The sequence below is a fragment of the Glycine soja genome, chromosome 11, assembly GCF_004193775.1.
Source record: "Glycine soja cultivar W05 chromosome 11, ASM419377v2, whole genome shotgun sequence".
NCBI classification, from domain to species: Eukaryota; Viridiplantae; Streptophyta; class Magnoliopsida; order Fabales; family Fabaceae; genus Glycine; species Glycine soja.
Window position 1 is genome coordinate 48,068,091 of NC_041012.1, and position 25,315 is coordinate 48,093,405.

At 29.8% G+C, this 25,315-nt stretch overlaps 2 protein-coding genes and 1 non-coding gene across 3 annotated transcripts; all 3 read left to right on the forward strand.

Moving 5' to 3' along the window:
- Nucleotides 1-865: 865 nt before the first annotated feature.
- On the forward strand, nucleotides 866-5,551 carry LOC114377612 (probable beta-1,3-galactosyltransferase 2). The gene is made up of 11 exons (XM_028336213.1): nucleotides 866-1,381; nucleotides 2,410-2,506; nucleotides 2,643-2,716; nucleotides 2,827-3,038; nucleotides 3,175-3,238; nucleotides 3,435-3,507; nucleotides 3,667-3,787; nucleotides 3,980-4,067; nucleotides 4,167-4,292; nucleotides 4,412-4,521; nucleotides 4,929-5,551. Exons 1-11 carry the CDS (start codon nucleotides 1,272-1,274, stop codon nucleotides 5,075-5,077), a joined length of 1,224 nt encoding a protein of 407 aa, XP_028192014.1. The 5' UTR covers nucleotides 866-1,271; the 3' UTR covers nucleotides 5,078-5,551.
- A 9,802-nt stretch (nucleotides 5,552-15,353) lies between these two features.
- Nucleotides 15,354-15,427, forward strand: TRNAN-GUU. Its single transcript has one exon. It is a non-coding gene; the product is annotated as a tRNA-Asn (tRNA).
- Nucleotides 15,428-18,687: 3,260 nt separating this feature from the next.
- On the forward strand, nucleotides 18,688-21,126 carry LOC114374346 (2-alkenal reductase (NADP(+)-dependent)-like). Its single transcript, XM_028331985.1, has 6 exons — nucleotides 18,688-19,038; nucleotides 19,201-19,384; nucleotides 19,539-19,705; nucleotides 19,978-20,060; nucleotides 20,180-20,306; nucleotides 20,728-21,126. Exons 1-6 carry the CDS (start codon nucleotides 18,763-18,765, stop codon nucleotides 20,983-20,985), a joined length of 1,095 nt encoding a protein of 364 aa, XP_028187786.1. The 5' UTR covers nucleotides 18,688-18,762; the 3' UTR covers nucleotides 20,986-21,126.
- The last annotated feature ends 4,189 nt before the right edge of the window (nucleotides 21,127-25,315 follow it).

The following is a 25,315-nucleotide window of genomic DNA, read 5'->3' on the forward strand; positions in this document are numbered from 1 at the left end:
TTAATAACAAAGGATAAAAACATTTTTTGTACATGTAAAATTATTGTAATATAAAACTTAGAAAACGTTTGGTATAAAAAACTAATTTTATTTTTTATCTTGTTTTTACAAATAAAAAAAATCATATTTTTTTACAGACAAAAAAAATATCAAATAAAAAAATCTTTTCAAGATAAAAAGTACTAATTTTTATGGTGAATTTGGATTCTCACGCGTTAACAAAGAACACAATAAGATTATGTTACAAAAGAAAAACAAAATATAATGTAGAGTTTAATTTCATACATTATCAAAATAAAATAAAAATAGTATAATATAAAAAATATTATCGGTATAAGATAATTATTATAAAAATTAATAAACTTACTTGACTTGATAGTTATGATCCAATAACATTACAAATTTATTTTACATTATCAATACATAATATATCTATTTATAATAATTATAAAATTGGTTAAAATTTAATAATGATATTTTAATAATGTAAAATTATTTTATGTTATTATCTAATCATATATTTATTTTGTTATGATTTTTAAGATAATTTTATAAAACTGAATAAATTTATGGTGTATAATAGTTTGTAACTACAGTAATATATTTTTAATACATAATATTTCTCTCAGAATGTTATTATTTGAATAAGATGTGTGGATTTAATTTCGTGTGTTTCTTTTTATATATAACATGACATAACAGTGGTATTGTCTTAAAGCATCTTGGTCCATTTAAGGGTGTGGATGGAGATGGACATGTGATGGCTGTGGCAAGAAACAGTTACTGAAGTATCATTAAATTAAGGATGGCCCCGACAGGGACCGTTTGGTAATATGCTATTATAAAACTGGGCGGTTAGGAAGTCAGTCTTCTCACTTGTGTTGTTCAACGTCCCTTACCTGCAAAGACTCACACACTCACACATACCAAACCAGAGAGAGAGAGTGAAAACAAAATTACACAATTACACAAAGCAAAGCATAGCATACCGTGGCAGAGGATAAAGAAAGGAACAAACAAAGTAGAATAAGCGCAAAAAGAAAAACAGACCACCTCTCTGTTCTGATTCCTCTTCTTTCTCTCTCTGTTCTTTGCCCCCCCCCATATCTTCTCCTTCTTTCCCGAGTTGCCCAATTTCAATTTTCTTCCTTTCCTCCACCATTCGTCGCCTCTTCTCCAGTTTCTTCAATTTGGCTCATAGTTTTGAACATGGTATTTGCCTTTTGAGTGCAAACTTGGAAGATTGGTTTGAAATATATATATATAAAACAATGACTTGGAAAAGCAGGGGAGACCTGCTTCCTAAAAGTGTCATGTCTCAGAAATGGATGATTTTTCTCTGTATTGGATGCTTCTGTGCTGGGATGTTTTTCACCAACAGGTACATCAATTCTCTGTTTTTTTTCCCTGTCTTCTAATTTTGATTCATAGTTACTTCAGAGCTTTTCTAGATTCTGTTTGATCCTGTTCATGTTATATTTCCTATTTTCAGATCTTTATAATACATAAACAAATTCAGTTGATTTTCAAGTGTTTAGTATTGAGTTCCGGAGTTTATATATATGAATCTCCACAATTTTCATGAATTCAGTTTTTTTGAGTCAACTCTATTTTTTATCATCACCAGTCTTATGTTAAAGCTTAAAGAAGACGTGGAATGGATCTGAATTTGATTGGTATGAATGAATGATCCTAAGACTTTTAATTTTCGCTTGAAGTTTCCGTTTCTTCTTTATATGATTGACTCCTAAATTCTAATGACTTGTCATTTGTCAATTCCGCTCTTAAAACACTCTGCCACAGCTCAATCTCTGTCAATTTTTGTTAACACTACAAGTCCTGGTTCATTTTTCATCATTGATGTTCGCATCTATTAGAAAATTTTATTTGAATAATGTTTTTTGAGGTTGAAAAAAAAATACTGTTTTATCTTAGTTACTGTGCACATCATAATACCGTGTCATATCATTCTCACTAATCAATGGTGAAGAAGACCTCTGACATGTAATAATTGATTGGCACTCTTAGTCTTTCCCACGGTAGTTGCAACTGAAGCACTTATTTTTATATTTACGAGTTGTTGAAACGTTGAATGATGATGGATCTTTTATTTTGGGATCTGCCTTGTTGTTAAACAGTGATGGTCCAACGTATTCGGGGGTGCTTTAGTTTTTTTTTATTGCATCTTTTTTTTTTTGTCCTTGCTCATCATATTAAACACATGATGGATTCATGAAAGTGAGGTAACTAAACAAGTGTAATTCAACGTTCATAGTTTCTCTAACAACTTGACATATTTATTTGTTCTCAGATTCTGATTTGACTATCGTGTAGCATGTTTATGTACCTACAGTGGTACTTTGTTACACAGTTATTGTGGTCCTTATGAGAAATTTGAATGTGTAACAGGATGTGGACTATTCCTGAACCTAAAGGACTTGCACGGACAACAGCTATGGAGGCTGAAAAATTGAATGTAGTTTCAGAGGGTTGCAATTCAAGAATTGTAAGCATTGTTACATTTTTTTCTTTCTTTCTAAAATTACGTGGTAGTTATCAAAGACAGTATAATTTGAATTTAATGTTTCGTGCATGATGTAAACCATATGAAATTCCTATGTTTGTGTGCTGGTTTCCCTTAGTTGCTAGAGAAGGAAGTGAAGGGTGAAGCTAAAGGCATCTATAGTGAGGTTTTCAAGACACAAAATGCCATACAGTAAGTTATACTTATAGATTATAATTCCATTGTTTGAAATGTTATTTTGTTTTTTTTTTTGTTTTTTTGTTATTTTTCATGCTAAACATGTGTAACTGCACGGAATGTAGAACCCTGGACAAAACTATTTCAAACTTGGAGATGGAATTAGCTGCGGCAAAGGCAGCTCAGGAGTCTATTCGAGGCGGTGCTCCGGTACCGGAAGATATCAAGATGAGTGAATCATCTGGTAGGAGAAGATACCTAATGGTCGTGGGAATTAACACTGCTTTCAGCAGCAGAAAAAGAAGAGACTCAGTTCGAGAGACATGGATGCCACAAGGTTCATAATTTCATGATTTTTCATCCTTGCTTCCTAGTTATTTTCTGCTATACTTTTTTTTATATGTATATTTTTTCTGTCTACTTTATTGGCCGTAGTTTCTTGTAATGTATTCTTGTGATAACATGGTAAATAGGTGAGAAAAGAAAGAAATTAGAGGAAGAGAAGGGCATTATCATCCGATTTGTAATTGGTCATAGGTAAGCTTTCTCAGCTCTCTTTCCTCGACTTTATTGCATAAATGCCAACTCTCTTGCCATCATTTAATTGTTTTTATGTATCCAAGAAGTATAATATGCTATTTAATTCAGATACCATTGTTTGTGGTTTATCTGATAGTCATATTTATATTGAATGAATTGTAAATTGAACATTTTGCTTTCTTTCTTTCACCAGTGCCACATCAGGGGGTATCCTAGACAGGGCTATTGAAGCAGAAGATAGAAAGCATGGAGATTTCCTAAGATTGGTAATGATCCTCTTTATCTTATTGCCGTTTCTGCCCCTATGTCCCTTCTCTCATGTTGTCACTACTTGAATAATCACCTGTCAAGATTGGATGATCACATTTATTTACAGTGGAAAAAAAACGCAACTGGTTTCAAATCTTAGTGCTTTGATTCTGCAGGATCATGTTGAGGGATATCTTGAATTGTCAGCAAAGACAAAGACATACTTTGCCACTGCTGTTAACTTATGGGATGCTGACTTCTATATTAAAGTCGACGACGATGTTCATGTAAATATAGGTATTTAAAGTTTCTCAATCTCAATAATCTAATCTTTAATGAGGAGTTTGCAATTGAAATTGTTGTATTCTTTTAACTTGTTCCACATGCTAACCATCATCCATGGCTTCATGTTCCATACATACTAAGTATGCATCATGTAATTTCTATCGAAATATTTTTCTTAGCATGTCCTATTCAATCCTTTTTCAGCGACACTGGGACAAACTCTAGTGAGACACCGATCAAAACCGCGTGTGTACATTGGATGCATGAAATCTGGGCCTGTTCTTTCTCAAAAGTGAGAATAATTTTCTTTTATCCTTGTGCTATTTCATGAAAGGGTCATAAATATGTAATGCTTTCACTTCTAGCTTCTTACTTGGCCACTTTCTTGCAGAGGGGTAAGGTACCATGAACCAGAATACTGGAAATTTGGAGAGGCTGGAAACAAGTACTTCCGCCACGCCACCGGACAGTTGTATGCCATTTCAAAAGATCTGGCTACATATATTTCAAATAACAAGTGAGTGCTTCATCTCACTTGTGGGGAAAAAAACAATTAAAATCAAATTTATGGACTAAAATGGTGGTAGAAATGTTGTGATCCACATGATTGCTTATTTGTGTATTTCTTTGTCTCAGGCACGTTCTCCACAAGTATGCCAATGAGGATGTCTCACTAGGTTCTTGGTTTATTGGACTTGATGTGAACCACATAGATGATCGAAGACTCTGCTGTGGTACACCACCAGGTGAAATTTTTTCTTGTATTTATAGATGCTATTGACTAATGTAGGTAAATCATTTATATTAGGTTAAACTAATCACTTAGTTCCTAAAATTGACATTATTTTAAATTTTAGTTTCTGTAGTATGTACTAAAAAACTTTAATTAATCTTTACATATTTTTTCGTAGCGGTTTATTACACTGTTAGAAAGGTTTCTCTAGTATTAGCACCAAGAAACCAAAACTAAACTTTTATCTATTTGTGGAGACTAAAACTATTTTTCATATAAAGAATGAACGTTAAATGAAAACAAGTATAGGGATGAAGTGAATAGTTTAGCTTTTATATTATCACATCATTATTTATTTGGTTTGTTTGTTTATTAGCAATGGTCAACATTTTGAAATTCTTGAGTTGGTCATGCTTGCAGATTGTGAATGGAAAGCACAAGCAGGCAACGTTTGTGTTGCTTCATTTGATTGGACGTGCAGTGGAATTTGCAGGTCTGCTGAAAGGATCAAAGAGGTTCACAAGAGATGTGGGGAAGGTGAGAAAGCCTTGTGGAATGCCTCTTTCTAAGTGGCATGGCAGCTAGGAGGACTTCTTCCTAACTCAGGAGGAAATAACCACAGCAATGAAACTAGGCTGCAAGAATTTTCTTTTTCCTTTTCTTTTTGCATAGTTTTGGTAAAGTATAGAGAATTTTCATTTTACACGAGAGGAGAAGGAAAGAGGGGAGGGGAGGAAAAAAAAAAAGAAACAAAGAGAAAAAAGGACTTTCCCCATGGCTCTTCTGCATTTTAATAAAGGAGATTGACCATGGTAGCTGCCAGAATAGTAGGAAGCATGGGATAGTCCCACCCCACCAATTCTTTGATGCTTGAAGGGGCACTCTATGTGTTAATAGTTCCATATACCTATCAAGCTCCTAATAAATGTAGATATAGACTTTTTTTTATACAATGTAGACATAGACTTGGTTGGTTGTTGCTTCTTTTCCTTTCATTTACATCCGAGCTTTCCATTTGGCTAAGCTGAGATTCCTAGTCATATTATACATTTGGCACGGTATAGAATATGTAATTGCATAAGAGCAAATTCACTAAGCTAGGTGACTGACCACTTTTTTTTACCTTATTAGTTATATACAAAAATAAACTCCAAACATCAGAAAGCAATTGTTATTTTTTACCAAATATAAAATTGTATTGGAGCCACCCAACATAAAATACCAACATTAAATGGATCCCAATTCCCACACCAATGTAAAAAGGGAAGTGCCAAAATCTTCCAAGTTCCAACTAGGTCATTGAAAATTCAAACCTTTGAATTCCCATGGATAGAAAAACCTAAACACATTGGACCTGATATCTGATGGAGAAAGTCTGCATTTCCTAAATTGATTGTAGTACCTTTTTCTGAGGTAGTGTATGTTTTGCAAGTCTATTAAGCCTTTTGAAAATTGCAAGCAAATGGTTTAATACAAATAAAACAAATGTATGGTGGAGTTAGGTACCTCAATGGCCATGTGACATTGGATGGAAAAAGTTATTTATTTGTTTTTTTCCCGGGGTCAACGATTTAGAAAAGTCCAAAGTGAGAAATTACAAGTTTAGGGATTTAGCTCTCTACTGGCACCAAGATGGTGGACCCAACGGACATGGTACAAGTAGTAATGAAGTACTATTAATTAATCAAATTAAAACCATAAGCGTAAAGAAAGGGGTACATGAAATTTTGTTGAAGTAGTTATAATTTTCCTTCTGGAAACCATTTAGAATAGGCTTACTACTTGTACCTACCATCACCATCTGTGCCAAGAAGACACCTATGGTAACAAGTAAATTGCTGTTTTCATTGATTAACATGGTAGTATGGTACAACTTCACCGCAGGTAGTAGCAGAACACATGTGCAGAACCAAATTTTTAATTACCATAAGATGCAGCTAAAAGATTCCTTAACAACTTGAGCATTGTGTTGTGTCACACAGACTCAAAACAATGTTTTGGAAAAGAGATAAGAGAAAAAGGGGAAAAAAACTATATTCATGACTTATAATGGCATGTGCATAAGATTTTACACGAATATTTGCGAAAACGAATTTTTTGTCATCCCTAGATCTTACACCAACTTTGGGCTTCACTCTTGAGAAGGACTTCTAAATTTAATATGGGGGTTTAAACATAAATTATGGCCACCATATATTTGGGTTGACCTGAGATTTGAATTTTATATTTTTACTTAATGATGATGTCCCTACCCAACATCCGCCATTGGCTTACTTATACCCTTCTTTCACCTACCGTATATCGTTGAAAATTCGAAATAAACAAGACATTGGAAAATTATTTATGCTTTTTTCTCATAAAAAATGAAAAAAAATATAAATAGGGTCATTCTAGCAATTAAATAAATCAACTATATAAGTGCATCTATGAATTATTTCTTCTTGTTGTAAATGAGTTTTCCTTTTCTGTCTTTCCATGTATGAAAATTACATCACGTTTTTTAAAACGTTTTTTTTTTCAAAGCTTGCTCCCTACATTAAATCTTGATTATAATTTTGACGTATCCTTAGTCATATAATATATATATATATATATATTAACATCTATTTTTTCTATCTTTCTTCCTATCATATTACCTATTATATCTACTATTCTCTCTCTTTTCCTCTCTTAAGTGTTAATTTTAATTAACATTTGCTGTCCATGAACTATTTTCTATGGATCTATGAATTCATAATATCACAGGTAAACAAAGTAAGAAATATATTTGTGGTGCATGAAGTATGAGTATTAAATAAATGAAGATTAATTCAACCTAAGAAAAACATTAAAAAGAGTAAAAAGGAGGCAGAGAGAGGCAGAGACAAACAATGCTGTGTTCTATTCTATAGTCTATATGAAAACATCAATTGGCACGTTGTGAGCTATATATAGTAAGTAGGCATGGCAATGGGTCCAAATTTGCCGGATTTGTCCTAGACCCACGCCGACTTTAATGGGAAAAATCCAACCGGTCGGGGTTGAGGTTGGGTTTTATTCGACAAAAGTCGAGTTTGGGATCAGAGTTGAGATTGTTAATACCTGATCCGCTCCCGTTCCGAAACCTGTTAATAATTAATTTACAAAAATATTTTTACATAAATATAACACACTAAAACCTAAAATTATTGGATTAGATTTTATGTTGTCTATAATCTAAAAATATGTTATGATTGCTATTTAAAATTATTTTTTTCATTCTATGAAAAATTATATTTTTTTATAGGATTTTATAAACATGTTGGGGGCGGACGGGATAGGGCAAAAAAAAAAACCTGACCCAATCAGAGGCGGACAAATAGGGAGTTGGGACGGAACAGGATAAGCAAAGTATATATATATAGTACATATGTATTCTTCTTTTTTTTAAAGGATACCAAATATATATATATATATATATATATTAACATCTATTTTTTCTATCTTTCTTCCTATCATATTACCTATTATATCTACTATTCTCTCTCTTTTCCTCTCTTAAGTGTTAATTTTAATTAGCATTTGCTGTCCATGAACTATTTTCTATGGATCTATGAATTCATAATATCACAGGTAAACAAAGTAAGAAATATATTTGTGGTGCATAAAATGAAGTATGAGTATTTAATAAATGAAGATTAATTCAACCTAAGAAAAACATTAAAAAGGAGGCAAAGACAAACAATGCTGTGTTCTATTCTACAGTTTATATGAAAACATCAATTGGCACGTTGTGAGCTATGTGATATAATAGATGCATGATACAAGATTTACATATATAGTAAGTAGGCATGACAATTGGTCCGAACGTGGAATCTGTCTTAGATCCATGCTGATTTTAATGGGAAAAATTCGACCGGGGTCGAGGTTGGGTTTTCTTCGACAAGAGTTGAGTTGGGGATCAGAGATGAGATTGTTAATACCTGATCCGTCCCCGCTCCCGAACCTGTTAATAATTAATTTACTAAACATGTTGGGGGCGGACGGGACAGGACAAAAAAAAAAACCTGACCCAATCAGAGGCGGACAAATAGGGAATTGGGACGGGAACAGAATAAGCAAAATCCGGCTCCAACCAATCTCATTGTCATTCTTAATAGTAACAAATTTATGTTCCCATTTAGATTCCTTATACGTCCCTAATTATATTCACCATAACTCAAAAAAATATAATTGAGTGAAAAGGAGAACATATTATTTCATCTCTAATATTATATATATATATATATATATATATATATATATATATATATATATATATATATTCTTGCAAAAATATATATAGGGAGAGAGAGTGTTAGAGTGCCAGATACTCTCATGTAAAAGAAAAGTGCAACGGAAAATCAGAAATAGTAACAAGGACAGTTTGCAACTCTTCTTGGATAATAATAAAAAAAAGCAAACATGCGAATCAAGATTGGTCTAGTTTGAATCTTGTTGTCGATAAAGTGAGGACCTCGGTTAATAATTATCATAATATGTTTAAAACTCGGCATTTTAAGTTAGGAGATATCAATGAAAATATACACGTTTCTCTTATTTTCTTTTTCTGTTGTTATCAGTATTGGACATAAAACAATCAGATCCAATAGTTTAAAACTATAAATCAAATAAGCAGATAATAAGCTGGAAAATTTAAAAATATTTTCTTTGATTTATTTTTTAAATTTTAAAACTTTTTCCCTTTTCTAAGTTTTTAGTGGGTTAGCCCATTAAAACTAACCACAAATGGCGTGGGTTGTACTTTTTAAAGGCTGGTATTTCCTACACCTCAAAGTTGTTTCCTGTATCTTTTTATTGGCTTTTGAAATGACCAATCCAAAATGTAAAATTACATTATAGAATAATTAGAGATTTTACCTTCCAAAATGATCAATCTAAAAGATAGAAAAAACATTTTAAAAAAAGTGTAAAAAATAACTCGAAGGTGCAGAAAGTATAAGTCCTTTTCAAATCATATCTAAAGAGAACCGGCCTATCTCAATCCATTTTGACCAACGGATGGTTGGATAGACCAAAATGGACTAATTGGCCCATTTTATATACCATTCTAAATTTAATTTAGTTTGATTTTAATAAGAGGAACAAATTACCGTATTTTTTTTAACTTGTTCGTTTAATTGTAAAAATATCACTGTCTCCCCCCAAAAAAACGATGAGCATATTTTTTCACGATAATTAAATTTTCATTCTAAAAAGTGTGCCATCCCAATCTGCCCCTCCATAAAAAAACAGAAAAGTGAGCGTGTCTAATTATTGATTTTGCCCATTCATGATTATTGAATAAGTGGGACCGCGATATAAATACGAATATTCTAGAACAATCCGTGGTTTGATCAATTTTTTGGGTAGGGGCACGTAATAATTTAGTGTAGAGTACTTCTTTTATAATTTTTTAAATTTTTTCTGTACAACATTAATTAAAATATTTTTATGATGACATTTCTTTTGAGAAAGTAAAATATGAAATACCTATTAATTTTATAATTTATTTTAAAATTGATGATTTAATCATGCATATTATCTAAATTTATATTTCTACACAAAATTTACGCTTTTTTAGTTTTTGTTGAATACGGAACGATTAGGTAAAAATAGAGAAACGTGATAACTTACCACATGGGTCCTATATAAAAATATGTTTCTCCAATTTTGATGGAGAAGGGAGAGATGGAAGGTTTATGTAGGTATAAAAATAAATGATTTTCTTTAACGTGTTTATGTTAATTTAAATGCATGATTTTTTATTTTTCTTTTTTCTTTTACTTAATTTTTATATAAACAAACCACAGAAAGATTTTTTTTTTTCATTTTGTTTTCTTTCTTTCTCAAATTGAACAAACCATTGATGAATTGACTCTACCCAAATCATAACTGGATTAGGTCAAGATTTTAAAATAATTGAATTAACATATCAAATAAGAACTGTGTTCGTTTTTCTATGTCAGCAAAAAAGAAATCATCAATGGAATACAAAGGATACTCAAACCTATATACATACAAAGATGTTCACATTAACACAAAACCATAGGTTACCCCATATTTACACAACCGTAGATGTTCAAATATAGTATAACTCAAGGTGTTCAAATATCCCCTGCATATGATCCGGCCACAAGCAGATTTTACATCTAACACAATTGTCCCTCCTATGTAGACACGGATCCTTCCCCCTCTATGTACCTGGACTCCTTCTATGTCAAGAATCGTGTGTCCGTGATTAAATTCCGCTTATTAGGGTTGGTCTTTTTTGTACAATTCTGTTGGGGGTTTACTTTGGGTTCGAGGATAGTTTGCTTTCTTAGGGTGGGTACCCTTCTACGTATCCATATCCTCTTTCTTAATGAAATTATTTTTTTCTGATAAAAAACTAAATATCTTTGAATATATCACATTTTACTGTTAAAGAACCATATATCTTTGAATATCCAAAAAAAAACTATATAATGTAAATTATGAATCAAGATGATTTCTACTCGTGTAAAGAACAATATTGTTCTTAGATTCAAGACTATATATATACTTTGAATATCAAGAACAATATTGATATTCAAAGAACTATATACTCTTATGTAAAATGTGAATCAAGACTCTATATTAACTGTTCCTTGAGTATCACATTTTAACTTGTGCAAAGACTTTTCATCATAGTAGATGATTCCTTTGAATTAAATAACACCCAGACCGTAAAGATAAATAAAAAACGCATACCCAGATTTGTATCTATAATATATATCAGGTCTGAAGACATGTCGGGTGAGTTCGAACAAATTAGCCTACAGTTATATATGAAGATTATTATTGACACTATATTGTTACAAGTTACAACACAAAAACGAAAAGACCTGCAGGGTGCACTTGAAACAAAATTTCAATATCATAAAGAGTTGGGTTTCACTCTTCCTTTCATACACATCCCAGCATATATATAGTTATGGCTGCAACTGCAATATTAATACTCATTAGACCTTAAAATATATGATATATATGTACATAAAAATATATGATATAGCAGGTAGGCACTACACTACACTACGCCATTAAATAGTGCTGCAAGCTACCATGCATATATACACCATGTCAATGAGAAGAAAAAGGGAGGGGGCTAATTTCCAACCTTCGAATTGGTAATGATATAACACCAGTACCTCCACACATTAGAATTTTGAGATGAGACTTTTTAAAATTAAGAACATTTTTATATATGAGCTAAATTTTGTGATAATTTATATATTAAGAGACAATCTATTTGATATATTACGGGAAAATCTATTTAAATTGAAATTAACTATTAGAGTGGCTAGCTAACATCAAAAGTAGGGTTTAAACTTTAAACGTTTTTACTAATAAAAAAATACACCTTAATTATCATTATACTAGATCAGCTAACAATTAATAAAAACATATATAGATATTAATACTGAATAGTTTCTTTTCTAAGAGCTAAAGCAAGGATTTAAACCGCATTATGCTTAAGCCGGCATGCAAAAGCACCATATACAAAATAATGAGTCATTCATATTCGTGCCAGCACAATAACATGACTAGGCATCTTCTGAGTATGTAAAACCTGCCTCTGTACTCTTTCAACGTGGCAGAGAATCTCCTTCTTCCAATGCTCGAACGTCGTTGATGACCTTTCTCAACACTTGTAGAGATGCACTGAGCCATTTCCTGCTTCAAAAGCAAAAGGGTTCTCAAATCTCACTTCTTTACCTCTCCTAGCTAGATATTGTGTATGTGTTTACGTGCTTGCTTCCGTGCCACACTCGCTATCTTCTGCAGGTTTTTATAGAGAACTCACTAAGGAGCCACGTTTTTTGATTTTTTGAAACACTATAAAGCAAGTAAGCCACAGAACTAGATAGGCCCCACAGGTCTACCCAATGATACAGCAAAGAAAACATAGTGACACAATTTCTTCTCCGATATTATTTATTTTCCGGCAATAACACAGAAATTGTCTATATATAAAGTCTCCACGGAAATGAAATTTTTATGATTATGAAATAATATTTTGAAAAAGTGACGACACAAGTATTAGACATGGAAATAATGGGGTAAGAAAGAGAAGTGTTATAAGGGGTGTTTCGAAAGGACTAGGATGAGGTGTAAGGTGTAGGATTATGGAGGCATGACTATACGAAAACTTACCCTACACTTGGCACAGTTGGACTATTGTATTTGGAAATAAACGATGCATGAAATATGAATGCTCCTCCGCAGGTTTGAATAGCTAGCATCCACCTGCAGCTTATTTCACTGTTGCTTCCTAACATGATGGACACTCTTCCGCCATGGCCGCACAAGTGGCACGTTTCGATTAAGTACCTTGGGATAAAATCAATTAGGGTCAATATTAGCGTTTAGAGAAAATGTATTGCACCTTTTGTGTTTTCATTTTCATTTTTTTTTAACTTTGATTATTGAAATGCTACTTTATACATCGAAGAGTGCCCATGACACACTCTCCCTAATCGATTATTTTTTTTTAAAACTATAAAATCTTGATGGAAAAATATTAAATATGATGTGGGACTTGTAATTTTTTTTAATAAATTTTAACTAATAATATTATGTTCAAAATAATGTGTCCGAGACTCTGATCGAGAGTGTGTTTTTAACAGTTTTTTATTGTTTTGTTTTTTTTAGAATATGCATAAAATAAGAAAAATAAGATTTTTTTCATCATTTATTAAATAAATCTTTAATTTAAGAACATGAAATAAAACAAAAATAAGTTGATAATTTTATAATTAAAAAGTGCACAAAATAAGATAAAAAGTATTTGTCAGAGTAAATAAGTCCTTAAAATTAATATGTGTAAATAACATATTTCTTAAAATTATATTGCTCATATTTTAATAAATTTAATGATATCCAATAAGATGACAAATTTGATTCTTGAAATTTTATTCCATGTGTTAAGAGATAATTTATAGAGAAAGAGACTGATTAATGCTCATAATAGTTTCATTCATTGTAGATTTATGCAAGGATATATGCAGTAAGGTATCATGTAGTTTCTATGTTTATTAATAGATGATATAGTGCTTAACTATTGTTTTATTCTATGAATTTTACGGTATGTTTTTTTAATCCCTCAAATTTAAAAATATTTTTTTAGTCTCTGAATTTTTAAAAATTACTTTTTAGTCTCTGATATAATAAATTGATATTTTATGATAAATTTTTTTAATATTTTATGATAATTTTTAAATATAAATTTAAGTGACTAAAAAATAAAAATTAACTTAGGACAACTAAATATTGTTACAAATGTCAATTTATTATGTGAGAGATTAAAAAAATACAATTTTAAGAGTTTAAAAACTAAAAAAAGGTCTTTTCAAATTTTAGGAAAAATAAACACAGACTTCAAATTCAGAGACTAAAATAATAATTAATTCATCATATTATATGATTAAAATCATTTTTCTTTTTCTCATTCAAAAGCTTCTCTATGATGCCATCTTGTGTTCAAAGCCAAATAATTTGTAAGGATTCAAAATTTATTAAAAAAAACTATAATTGCAATTACTTAAAAGACATTTTTGTTGTTTGAAAAAAAATTAAATGTAAAATATCTAAATATGTTATCTTTATGTAACTTTACGTTTTCAGGTAGTTTTATTGTTAGCTTTACCATCAGTAAAAAAAAATGTTAACTTTACCAAACATATTTAATGAAGTAACATGTCTGGTCTTGCTTTAATCTATAAAACAAAAACGGAATCTAGTGGACTATTGACACTTCGAGAATTTCTAATGACACTACCCACTTGGGTGTCATTTCATGTTATTCCAAAATTATCATTCTTGACGGAAATACAATTCAACTGCACACTAGTAAAGCAACCTGTATTTGCATACATGGGAGGAGGAAGAAAAATTAAAATAACAAAAATACGATTATGTTGTACCCTATACTAAAGAATTGTGTTTTTGTTGCAAAACAGGGGCACGGAAAATAAAATAACAAAAATACGATTCCTTTGTGTAGTATATAACAAAATTTAGGATTTATTATTTTTTTTTTTTCATCCCAATGTGTTCCATTTGTAACTTATCAACAGACTTGTATTTTCCTTTGTCCCTCTCCCTCCCCAAATTCACCTTCTCCTTGTTCCTCCTCACCTTGTCCCATATGCTTCCTCTCCCTTGTCCCATATTTTCACACACACAAAAAAAATAAAATAAAAAACCAATGCAGAAGAACATGCATCAACCTTGGTGGAAATTCAAAGAAACAAAAACAAACACAAACAATGGCGATGAGGTGCAAATTTGGCCAACATGTGAAGGGCAACGAGATGCAGAATGAGTAGACGAAATCGCAAAGGGAGCTACATTTGCGACCTTCAAGCTGCGGTGGTGGACAAGGATGGAGTTGCACTGCCGTGGTGGGTTATTGAGAAGTCTGAGGGAAAGAGTGTAAGAATTTGGTGAATTGGCAAAAGAAGAATTTTTCAAGGATTGGTAATGCCAATAACACTTTAGTAGTGGGAATAGTAATTCCCTTGAAGGAAGGTTGTTGTTAGAACTTGGAGGAGAATCGAAATACACAACGGTCCCAACACAAATTATAATTGTAAGCAATAATTAATTCAATAATTCAATTCATGGTCATTTTTTAAATAAATCATATATAATCGTTCATAAATAATACACATTTCTTTACGTTTAGATAAAAAAAATCAAAATTATCTCAATTAAATTGGAGTTCTCTGCCTAGATTATAGAAAAGAAAGAAGAAAAAGAATTCTAGGCGTGCAGGTTTACATGTATATTATTTTTAAAACATAAAACAAATAACATTTCCAATGTGCTGGAATAGCTCAGTTGGTTAGAGCGTGTGGCTGTTAACCACAAGGTCGGAGGTTCAAGCCCTCCTTCTAGCGTTTTTTCTTTTTCGTCATCTATAAATTAAAAGGAGCAGAAGGGTCGAGTAAGTAAGCATGGAAATGGTACTTAGCTGCATATTCCAAACTCCGCACCGTCACTCTCTCACTATCCTCTCATTCAATAGATCTCACTTTTAAATTTTTCTGACTTTAGAGGAATTATTAAATTCTGAAATGTGTATTTAAATAATATTTTATGAGTAATGTTTTAAAATTAGATGAAATTAGTCAGTTCAAGGGATCAAGTTACCACATTTAACTTTAACTAAACCATTGCATAAAAAAACTTTAATTAAACCATCAAATACTTAAGCCATAAAGTTACCACGCTTTATGATTCTATCACTTGTGATATATTTAATTCCCTTTGAGGGGTACATAAACATAGCCTCTCTGACTCACTTATGGGGAAAGAAAGGAAAAATGATTTAGCTATTGAGATTGTGTGAGGCAAAGACGAAAGTATTGTTATTGTAACAAACAGAAGCATGAGCACGAAGGCAACAACAACCTACTCATTAAAGTTAGGTCATGGTAATTAAATTGGTTCTCTTCTCATTAAATTGGTTTTCAGTTTGGTGCCTTTGTATTGTAAAATGTGTACTATTAAACAATATTATTAGTTTTTTCTTGTTTGTCTAGGAATTAAAATATCTCTATATTCTGTTATTAATGAATTTTTTACTTGCGAAAAATAGTTTGATATACTTTGGTAAGCAAGCAAAATATGGACGTTCCAATAGATCCAGGAGTGCGGAAACAAGTTCAGATCTGTTTGTTTTATATATTCTGCAAACAACAACTGCATGGTTAAAAGAAACACACACATCTTGGGATTAAATATTTTTTTTTTGAACAAGTACTTAAATAAAATAATTGAACTATTAGTCTACGTTTTTATTGATTCAATTTTCAATTAAGTTTCTAAAAAATGGATTACTGAAAATAAATCCCTCCCCCACCTTTTTCTTGTTATTTTGTTTGACCGTTTGAATATTTTTTTTCACGTGATCCGGCCAATTTTCATGTTAAAGAAAACTCAGATAAAAGGTTGTGATCTTGTAGTACATTTTTCTCTCCTTTTTCTTATGATTATCATTAATTGTTTCTCATACAGCCATTTATTTTCTTTTTAAAGATTCTTCCTCATCAATCATCATCTTTTGAATTTTTTATACAAAGTCAAGCTTAATTTCCTGCCCAGGCCTATTTGCTGGTCCTGTATCAAATTGGATTAGTTAGGTAGCCACACTCACTTAGAACTAAACCTATTTGGGCTATATCGTGATAAAATTAATTTCAGAAAAATATTAAAATAATTTATCAAAATAAAATCAAATTATATATAAAGTCAAATTTTAATTGAGTTAAATCTAGCCTAGCAGCCATAAGGGCAGCAGCATGTAGAGAAACAATATATATTTAATGGTATTACCATTAAATATAAATTGAAACATTAATTTTTATCCCATTTCCTAAACCTTCTAGCTAGGCTTTGATTTTACTTACAACTTATAGCCCAATGATTGGTTTCTCAGGTGAAGCTCATTAAAGAGGAATTTGGGTATGATGATGGATTCAACTACAACAAGAAATCAGATTTTGATGCTGCTTTAAGCAAGTAATCAAGTATTCTCAATTTGGCTCTTCAAAATTACTTGTCATCATGTTAGGTTTTTTTAATTGTCATTAAATTAATCTTTTGAATGTTCTTTTTGTTCACCATTTCAGTCTTTCAAAATGTACTTTTCATAAAACTATTATTTTGAAAATTTAATTTGTCACCAAATTATATCTTAAAGATTTTCCTTTTTTCCATTTTTGTAATATTCTTTAAGCAGTAATATGATATGATGTCATGTTAATTTTTTAAAAAAAACTAAGTAATATGAAATCTTTAATTTGTACTTAATCTTCAAATGATTAATTTTGTGACATTTTGATTATTTAAGAGAGTAATTTGGTGATGAAGTATAATACTTCAAAGAAATTAATTGATGGTTTCTCCATTCTTCCCACTCAGACTGCCACCATAAGGTATCCTGGTACCATTTATTAAGTATAAATTTGCACTTAAAAGTTTGACAAAATTTTGCATTCTCTAAACTCTGAAGGATATATTATTTATAATATATAATTTAGTTGTTTGAATGAAGTTTTCTAAGATTTCATCTGTAATTGTGCAGATGCTTTCCTGATGGCATTTTTGTCTACCTTGATAATGTTGGCAGTAAAATGCTTGAATCTGTACTTAACCATGTCAACAAGCATGCATGCAAGGATACCACTTTGCGGGATGATATCTCAGTATAATAAGGTGAATTGGGGCTATATGGTATGAGTTGTTATAAACTTCCTATAGAAAAAAAAAATTACACTGATAATTGGTAATAATAGACCTACTTTTAACATAATTTTTAACATATTTATAAACTAAAATATTTTAAAAAAATAAGGGATCAAAATAAATCTTAAACAAATAACCAACTTATTAAGTATAAAAATATCATTAATTACAAGAAGATACTTTTTTGGTTATTATCAAGAAACATATCAATATATGATATACATGATAATAATATAAATTGTAAGATATTAATATGTAACTATTGCTTAATAAAATCAGTTGCAAAAACACAAACTTTTTTGGTTATTATCAAGAAACATATCAATATATGATAATAATATAAATTCCCATTATCAAGATACTTTTTTAAAATTAGTATTATCATTTTTAAATGAATGCATAAAAATCAATGAATACATGAATTCAAATACTTATTAAATTAATACACTGTCAAAATCCATTATCCTTCCCCTAATACTTGATAATAGATGTGCATTATAACAATTTTTTTTATTAAATATTTATTAATTAAGCTCTTCATTTCTTTTTATTTGTCTTTTAAGATCCAATAAATTTTTTTGATTCTAATAAAATAGTTGTTTATTTTTCTATTTTACCTTTTCTTATTCTACTGCATGTGTAAATAAATTACATATCAGGTGACCAGTAAGGATATACTTACTGTTAAAAGAATAACTAATGTGATTTTGAAATTTGCAAGAGACAAATAAAATAATTATATTAAGATGAGCACCTATTAATTATATTTTATAATGGAAATAAAATAATGGATACGTAGACTTTTACCTCCCTTTTCCCAGAAAGTATTTCATATTTTGTACGTGGGGGAGAGGGACCAATCTTGTATGAGCGTTACGTGAGAATCATATTTCATTATAAAAGGAGCTTGTGCTCATACCAGATTGGCATAATCAGAGATAGAAAAAAGAGAGAGAGAAAGAGAGAGTGCATCAGATTCAGAAGAATGGGTGATCATGAAGAGGTGAGAAGCTTGGTTGTGGAAGAGGAAATGGGGGTGGTGGAAAGCAAAGAATGGTACTTGGTATCTTATGCTCCACACGGTGTTCCAACCACCGATCATCTGAAACTCCGCAAAGTTCGTCTATCGATTGCACCTGAATCAATCCCTGATGGCCATGTTGCCATTGAGATGCTGCTTTTCTCTATAGATCCATATCTTCGCGGAAGATTAAATGGAACCTTAGATGGCCTTTATTTTCCGCAGTTTGAACTCAATCAGGTAGAAGACCTAATTTCATCATGAATTTTATTGAAAATGAAAATATTATAATTATATTTGTTACTACTGTAATTCATAACGACGAAGGTAGTGGTATATATGTATGTGTATATATATATATAACTGTTTTTGACTTTTGGTAATGGGAATCATATGTTACAGGTGATCACAATATATGGGATTGGAAGAGTAAAGCGATCAAATGACAGTGAATACAAAGAGGGAGATATCGTTTTGAGCGCAAATTTTCCTGCTGCTGAGTATTGTGTGATGCCTTCCTGTGAGATCGTTAGAAAAATTGATGCTGCCTGTGGGATTTCATTGCCGGATTATCTAAGCACTCTAGGTAATTAAGCTACTTAATGGATTTTCTATGATCTAACATTTTATTTGGGTATGAGAAATATCCAAGGCATGCATAATCAAATTAATGCATGTGACCATTTGCCTATACAAATATATCTATTGTGGTGTATATATAATAAGTTGCTGCTTTGCAGGAGTGCCTGGGTTTGCAGCATGGTTGGGGATAGAGGTTCTGGCAGACCCCAAACCTGGCTCAAATGTGTTCATATCTGCAGCTTCCGGTGGTGTAGGAATGATTGCTGGTCAATTGGCTAAGATCAGAGATTGTAGGGTCATCGGAAGCACTGGATCTGATGAAAAAGTAATATCTTTAAAAAATTTAATTTATATCCTTGAGTGGGTGAAATTTTACAATACTGATCCTAATAAAAAAAATTGAAAGAAAGTACTAATGAAATTTACTGATATTTTTTTTATTTATTGAAAAATGTTAGTCGCTAATTTGTTTTATATAATTAATTACTGACATATTCAACTTAAATATTCTTATTGCTGTCAATTTATACCTTTCTTATTATTATTCCCTGGCTAAACTTATTTGTATTTTTGAAATATGATGAGTGGATTTCTCAGGTGAGGCTAATCAAAGAGGAATTTGGGTATGATGATGGATTCAACTACAAAAACGAAGAGGACCTTGATGCAGTTCTAAGCAAGTAATGGACATATATCCCTTCCCCTAATTTGTACCAATTAATTAGGAAATCATTATATATTTCAATTATATGGAGTTAAGCAAATATATGCAGTTCACAATTAACTTTCAATTTTTCAGGTTCTTTCCTAATGGTATTGATGTTTACTTTGACAATGTTGGCGGGAAGATGCTTGAATCTGTACTGAATCATGTCAACAGGTATGCCAGGATACCACTTTGCGGGATGATATCTCAATATAACCAGGTGATGAACTGAGTCAATTGGTAGAGTCATTACACATATATGTGTTGTGTGGGTGGGTTTGTCCACATTATATATATATATATATATATATATATATATAGTGCTTTTTACCTACATATTTTATACTTGAATTTTATCCTAACCATAGGGCATGATAACTCAAGGGATGAAAATATTGGACTAATGCCTCATGTAGTTACTAAAGTCCATATTATACCTAGATCCTTATGACTTGCATTGCGTTAGGCTAAGGTAACAAAATATTAGTCCAAAACATATTTAATTTTTACAGGCAAATATATATTAGGCCCAATAGCATGTTAAAGCTTCGAGTGTATTGCATATGGTTCACTCTAAGAATTTACCTTCTATACATATATACATGTGTTTTGATTTTACAATAAGCAACCTCGTGGTGCAGGCTTGGACAGAAAGAGAAGGAGTCAGGAATCTTCTGAATATGGTGGGCAAGGAAGTAAGGATGGAAGGTTTTTTGCTGAATACACATTTCGATCGTTTTGGAGAGTTTGCAAAAGAGATGGAGGGCCACATAAAAGAAGGGAGGCTTAAGCCCAAGACTAAAATAAACATTGGAATTGAGAGCTTTTTGGATAGTCTGAACTCCTTATTTTCTAGCACTAATATTGGAAAAGTAGTTGTTCAAGTTAATAAGGATTAAGTATATGTATATATGCTTGATCAAGTTGCAGTGTTTGCTCAATATGTTTCATCCCCTCTCCATATTTCTGTCATTTATTTTATATATTCAACTCATGAAGAGATAATTTATGTAATAATTATTTGATTTGTGTGAAGGAGAATTTCAATTTCTTCCATTAATTAGTTGTTAACTGGTTGATAGGTGTACTAATTTTGTCATAAATAGTAAAGTTTAAAACGAAAGATCGAGTGTTGTGTATACAAAGTCTTTGTTTGTACTTGAATTGCTAATTACACAATTTGTAAGTATGAGATAAAGAATGACAATAGAGATAAAAAGAAAAAGTGATTTTGAATTTAAAAAGACAAGAGTAATAAAATAAACAAGATTTATGCAAAAGATGACTTAAGAATGCAATTATGTTGGGATCTAGTATACCTATATTAATGTTTTTTTCTATTAACTATTTTTTTAGTTTTCACCCACACCTACTAAGATATTCAACCCTTATTCTAACGATGAAGAACCTAATTTATCTATTCTCTCTCCCAAATTCCAAGATTGAATAATAAATTACATTAAGTATAAAAATGTATGTAAAGACACAACAAAGTCACTTTATCCCTAACAATTAATTGTTGAGATGCTCTTTTCCAATTCTTTAGAAATTACTATTTTCCAATATATAACCTTTAAAAACAAATGCATGGATGACCAAACCACAAAATAGTGATGAAGAGCGGAATAAAGACAATAGAAATTAAAATTGCATTTAATAGATAAAAAGAACAATTACATTATAAGGACATTGGCGGTTAGACTCCAAACAGAGGAGGTTTAACCTCTCATAGTCAGGCTTTACACATCAGAAGCTAATAGAAGAAGAGACTGGATGACTAATAGCAAAAAAATAAGGAATGAATAAGAAAGAAAGTTATCCCTAAGGGAGAGACTCAAACTTTGAATATCTTCAGTGGAGAGTTCTGAGACTCGATGTGTCTTTTCCTTCTGCTTCCTTCTCCTTATATATATAGGTTCTTAATTTTCACGTTGACTTCGTGCTTAGCGCGAGCTTTCGCGCTAAGCACGTCTTTAGGCTTCATTGTGAACTTTTCCATGCGCTAAATCCGAGCTATGCGCTAAGCGCAGACGCGTTTTAAGCCTGGGTGACGTGTTAAGCGAGTTGTCCACTTATTTCATTTGTCTTCAAGGCTTTTTCTTCAAATTTTTGCATCAATTTCCCTTCAAAGTACTTAAATTCTTCTTCTCTTGAATTTTGCTAATAAAAAATAGCAAAGAATTTAATTTCTTCATTATTTCATTAAAAACAATAGTACAATAAAGAAATTGCACCTATTATTAACCAAAATTAACTCATATTTTACGGTTATCACTAGTGCAAGTAAATTCTCTGTACAAGTTGGTGTAGTAAATAATTGTCGAACTAACCACCAAAATTGTTTGAATCTCAATCCAGTTATTTTGAGTATTGGTAAAAACTAGAAAGTAACACATTGACTAAAGAATTAACCTTTATAGTTAAATTAAACCTAATACAAAATATCTCATCCCCGGCCAAAGTAAAAAGAATAAAATGGAACAGCTTAAGAGTTAAAATTATTTTGTGTCAGACTAGACATACTAATAAAAATGTTGACGGATTGATTGAACTGATCCAAACACTTTCAAAACTGAAAATTAAAATGGCTTTTTTTAAACATATTAGGACGAGACTATTTTGACCGTTGATTGAGCTAACTCAATTGTCAAACTAGCTATTATTTTGATTGTTGACTAGCTTCTTTGATAAATAATACAATATAATATATGTACATATTATATAATAAATAAATCTTCATATATATATATATATATATATATATATATATATATATATATATAATAAATATATACATCATAAAACACAAAATCATAAACAAATAAATTTATTAATCTGCATCCAAAATAAACAAAATATTAATTATATAATTTTTATTCTATAAATATTAATTTACAAAGAATATATATATATATATATATATATATATTTCGTATACTAGAGCAATTGTTTATAACATTAATTTTTTTTCTAAAATAAATTTTTCATTCTCATAAATATAAAATTTTTCAAAATTTATCTTTGTAAAATATATAATATATTTTTTGTCTCACAAAAATATAATTTGCCATTTTTTTTTTCTTTTGAAATAAAGTTTAAACATCCAAATTTATATGTATTACTCTTTTACATCAATTATATATACATGACTGATGTAATTAAATAGTCATCATCCTAGGTTCAGATAAAAATTCAAACCTAAATTAATCTAAATAAAACATATTTTCATTTTGTGAAAAAAAATGTATTAAAAATTTTAAAAGAACAAATTTTGAATATTTTTATATTTATAAAAAAGAAAACATATTTTAGCTTTTTTTTTTTTACGTAAGTACTCATCATAGACTATGTATCTCCCTTTTTGTATCTTTTTCATTTGCAACTTATGATAAAAATTCTTCATTACTTTCAAGTATATGTTATAATTTATTTATGATAGTATTTATTTATTTATTTATTAATTTATCATATTATTTACTTTAATCATTTTTATTTAATTTTAATTATTTATTCACGTTAAGATTAACATATTATATTATTATTTTTAATTATACTTATATAATAAATATTTATGTATTTTTAATTAATTAATTAATTTCATAATCAGTATTTATTTATTTATTTTATTTTTAAAATTCATTATTTATTTACTTAATAAAGTATTTATTTATTCATTTTAATTAATAATTTATTAAAATTATTTATACATATTAATTAATATTTTATTGAAAATTATTAATTTATTTAATAAATATTTTATTAAATTTTAATAATATTTATTTAAGTCACTATCATGTACATTTGATTGATATCTAAGTGATAATATTTTTTTGACATAAATATAATATTTATACTCCTATTTTATTAAATCCTTCGTTGTGATATCTTTATTTTAAATAAGATATTTGATTTCTCTATTTAGAAAATTATAATTTTGATTTAATTCTTAATTTTTTATATATTTAATATTTATTTTATTTCTTATAATTTAATTAGTTAAATCATTTCTTAATGACATCTTAAATGAATATGATAGATCTAGAGTTTAATTCAACTAAATAAAAAAAATAAAACATAGAAAAAATTAAATATTCACTCAAAATAAATCTAACATATTGATGTGACAATAACCGAACCAATTTAGGAGTACACTTTTCTCCCTTTTCTATTTCTGTATAAATTTATGTTTTTATAAATTAAAAAATAGTAAAAACAATTTGAGAAAAAGAAATACAAATGTGTGATATATATAGGACAGAAACCAACCATTATAATGTTAAATTTTATATATATGGTTTATATATGAGATGTTTTCTAATAACACGTGTGCACATATATAGTGTGAGTTAAGTTATTATTATATACATATAATTTATATGAAATGAACTTTTTAAACACACATCCACAACCCCCACACAATACACATATAGTGTCAACTTAGTTATTCAAAGAGTTACTCAATTCAATAACTTTATATATATATATATATATATTAAACCTTAATAATTTAATCGCATAGAATATATTATTTCAATAATCATGCACATGAAGTTTCGATATTTGTAGTGATGTAAATCTTTATGTTGACATTATTTATTTGTATTTTAAAAAGTATGTTATATGAATTTATTTAATAAAATATCAAATAATTTTTAAATTTTATAAAAAAAAATATAGCTATAGTTTTTTTTTAGGATCAAACTGCTGAATTTATTCACTGATATTAGTTAAGAACTTATAATTTACCAGTCAAATTATTAAAAGATTTTTTCATATTAAATATAACTTTTAAAGTAAGTGCATTATAAAGTTAATAATCTTATGATCTATGAAAATATATGATTGAATAGTATTCTATACAATATTATATTATCATTAAATTTTAATTAAAATTTTATATATACAGAGAGGAGGGGAAGGAAGCTTCAATCGTAACACATCTAGCAATAATGTGAATTTTGAAAGAAAAAGGGTAAAACACATGAGAATTTACGAAAAGAAAAAGAATATCGTATTCTTTGGAACACGAGGGTTACATGTGGAGAGCATCATTAGCTTAAAAAGTGGATGCGTGAGCGGAATTTAAGTAATTTCCTTAGGTTTTTGCACATGTTATGGACAAAGTATATATGGAAAGCACTGTTTCACTCATGCAATCTACGTGATTTTAAAGTGCAATTAGTATTTTACAATTTTATGCTGACCTAGCTAGTTTAATTTAAAGATCCG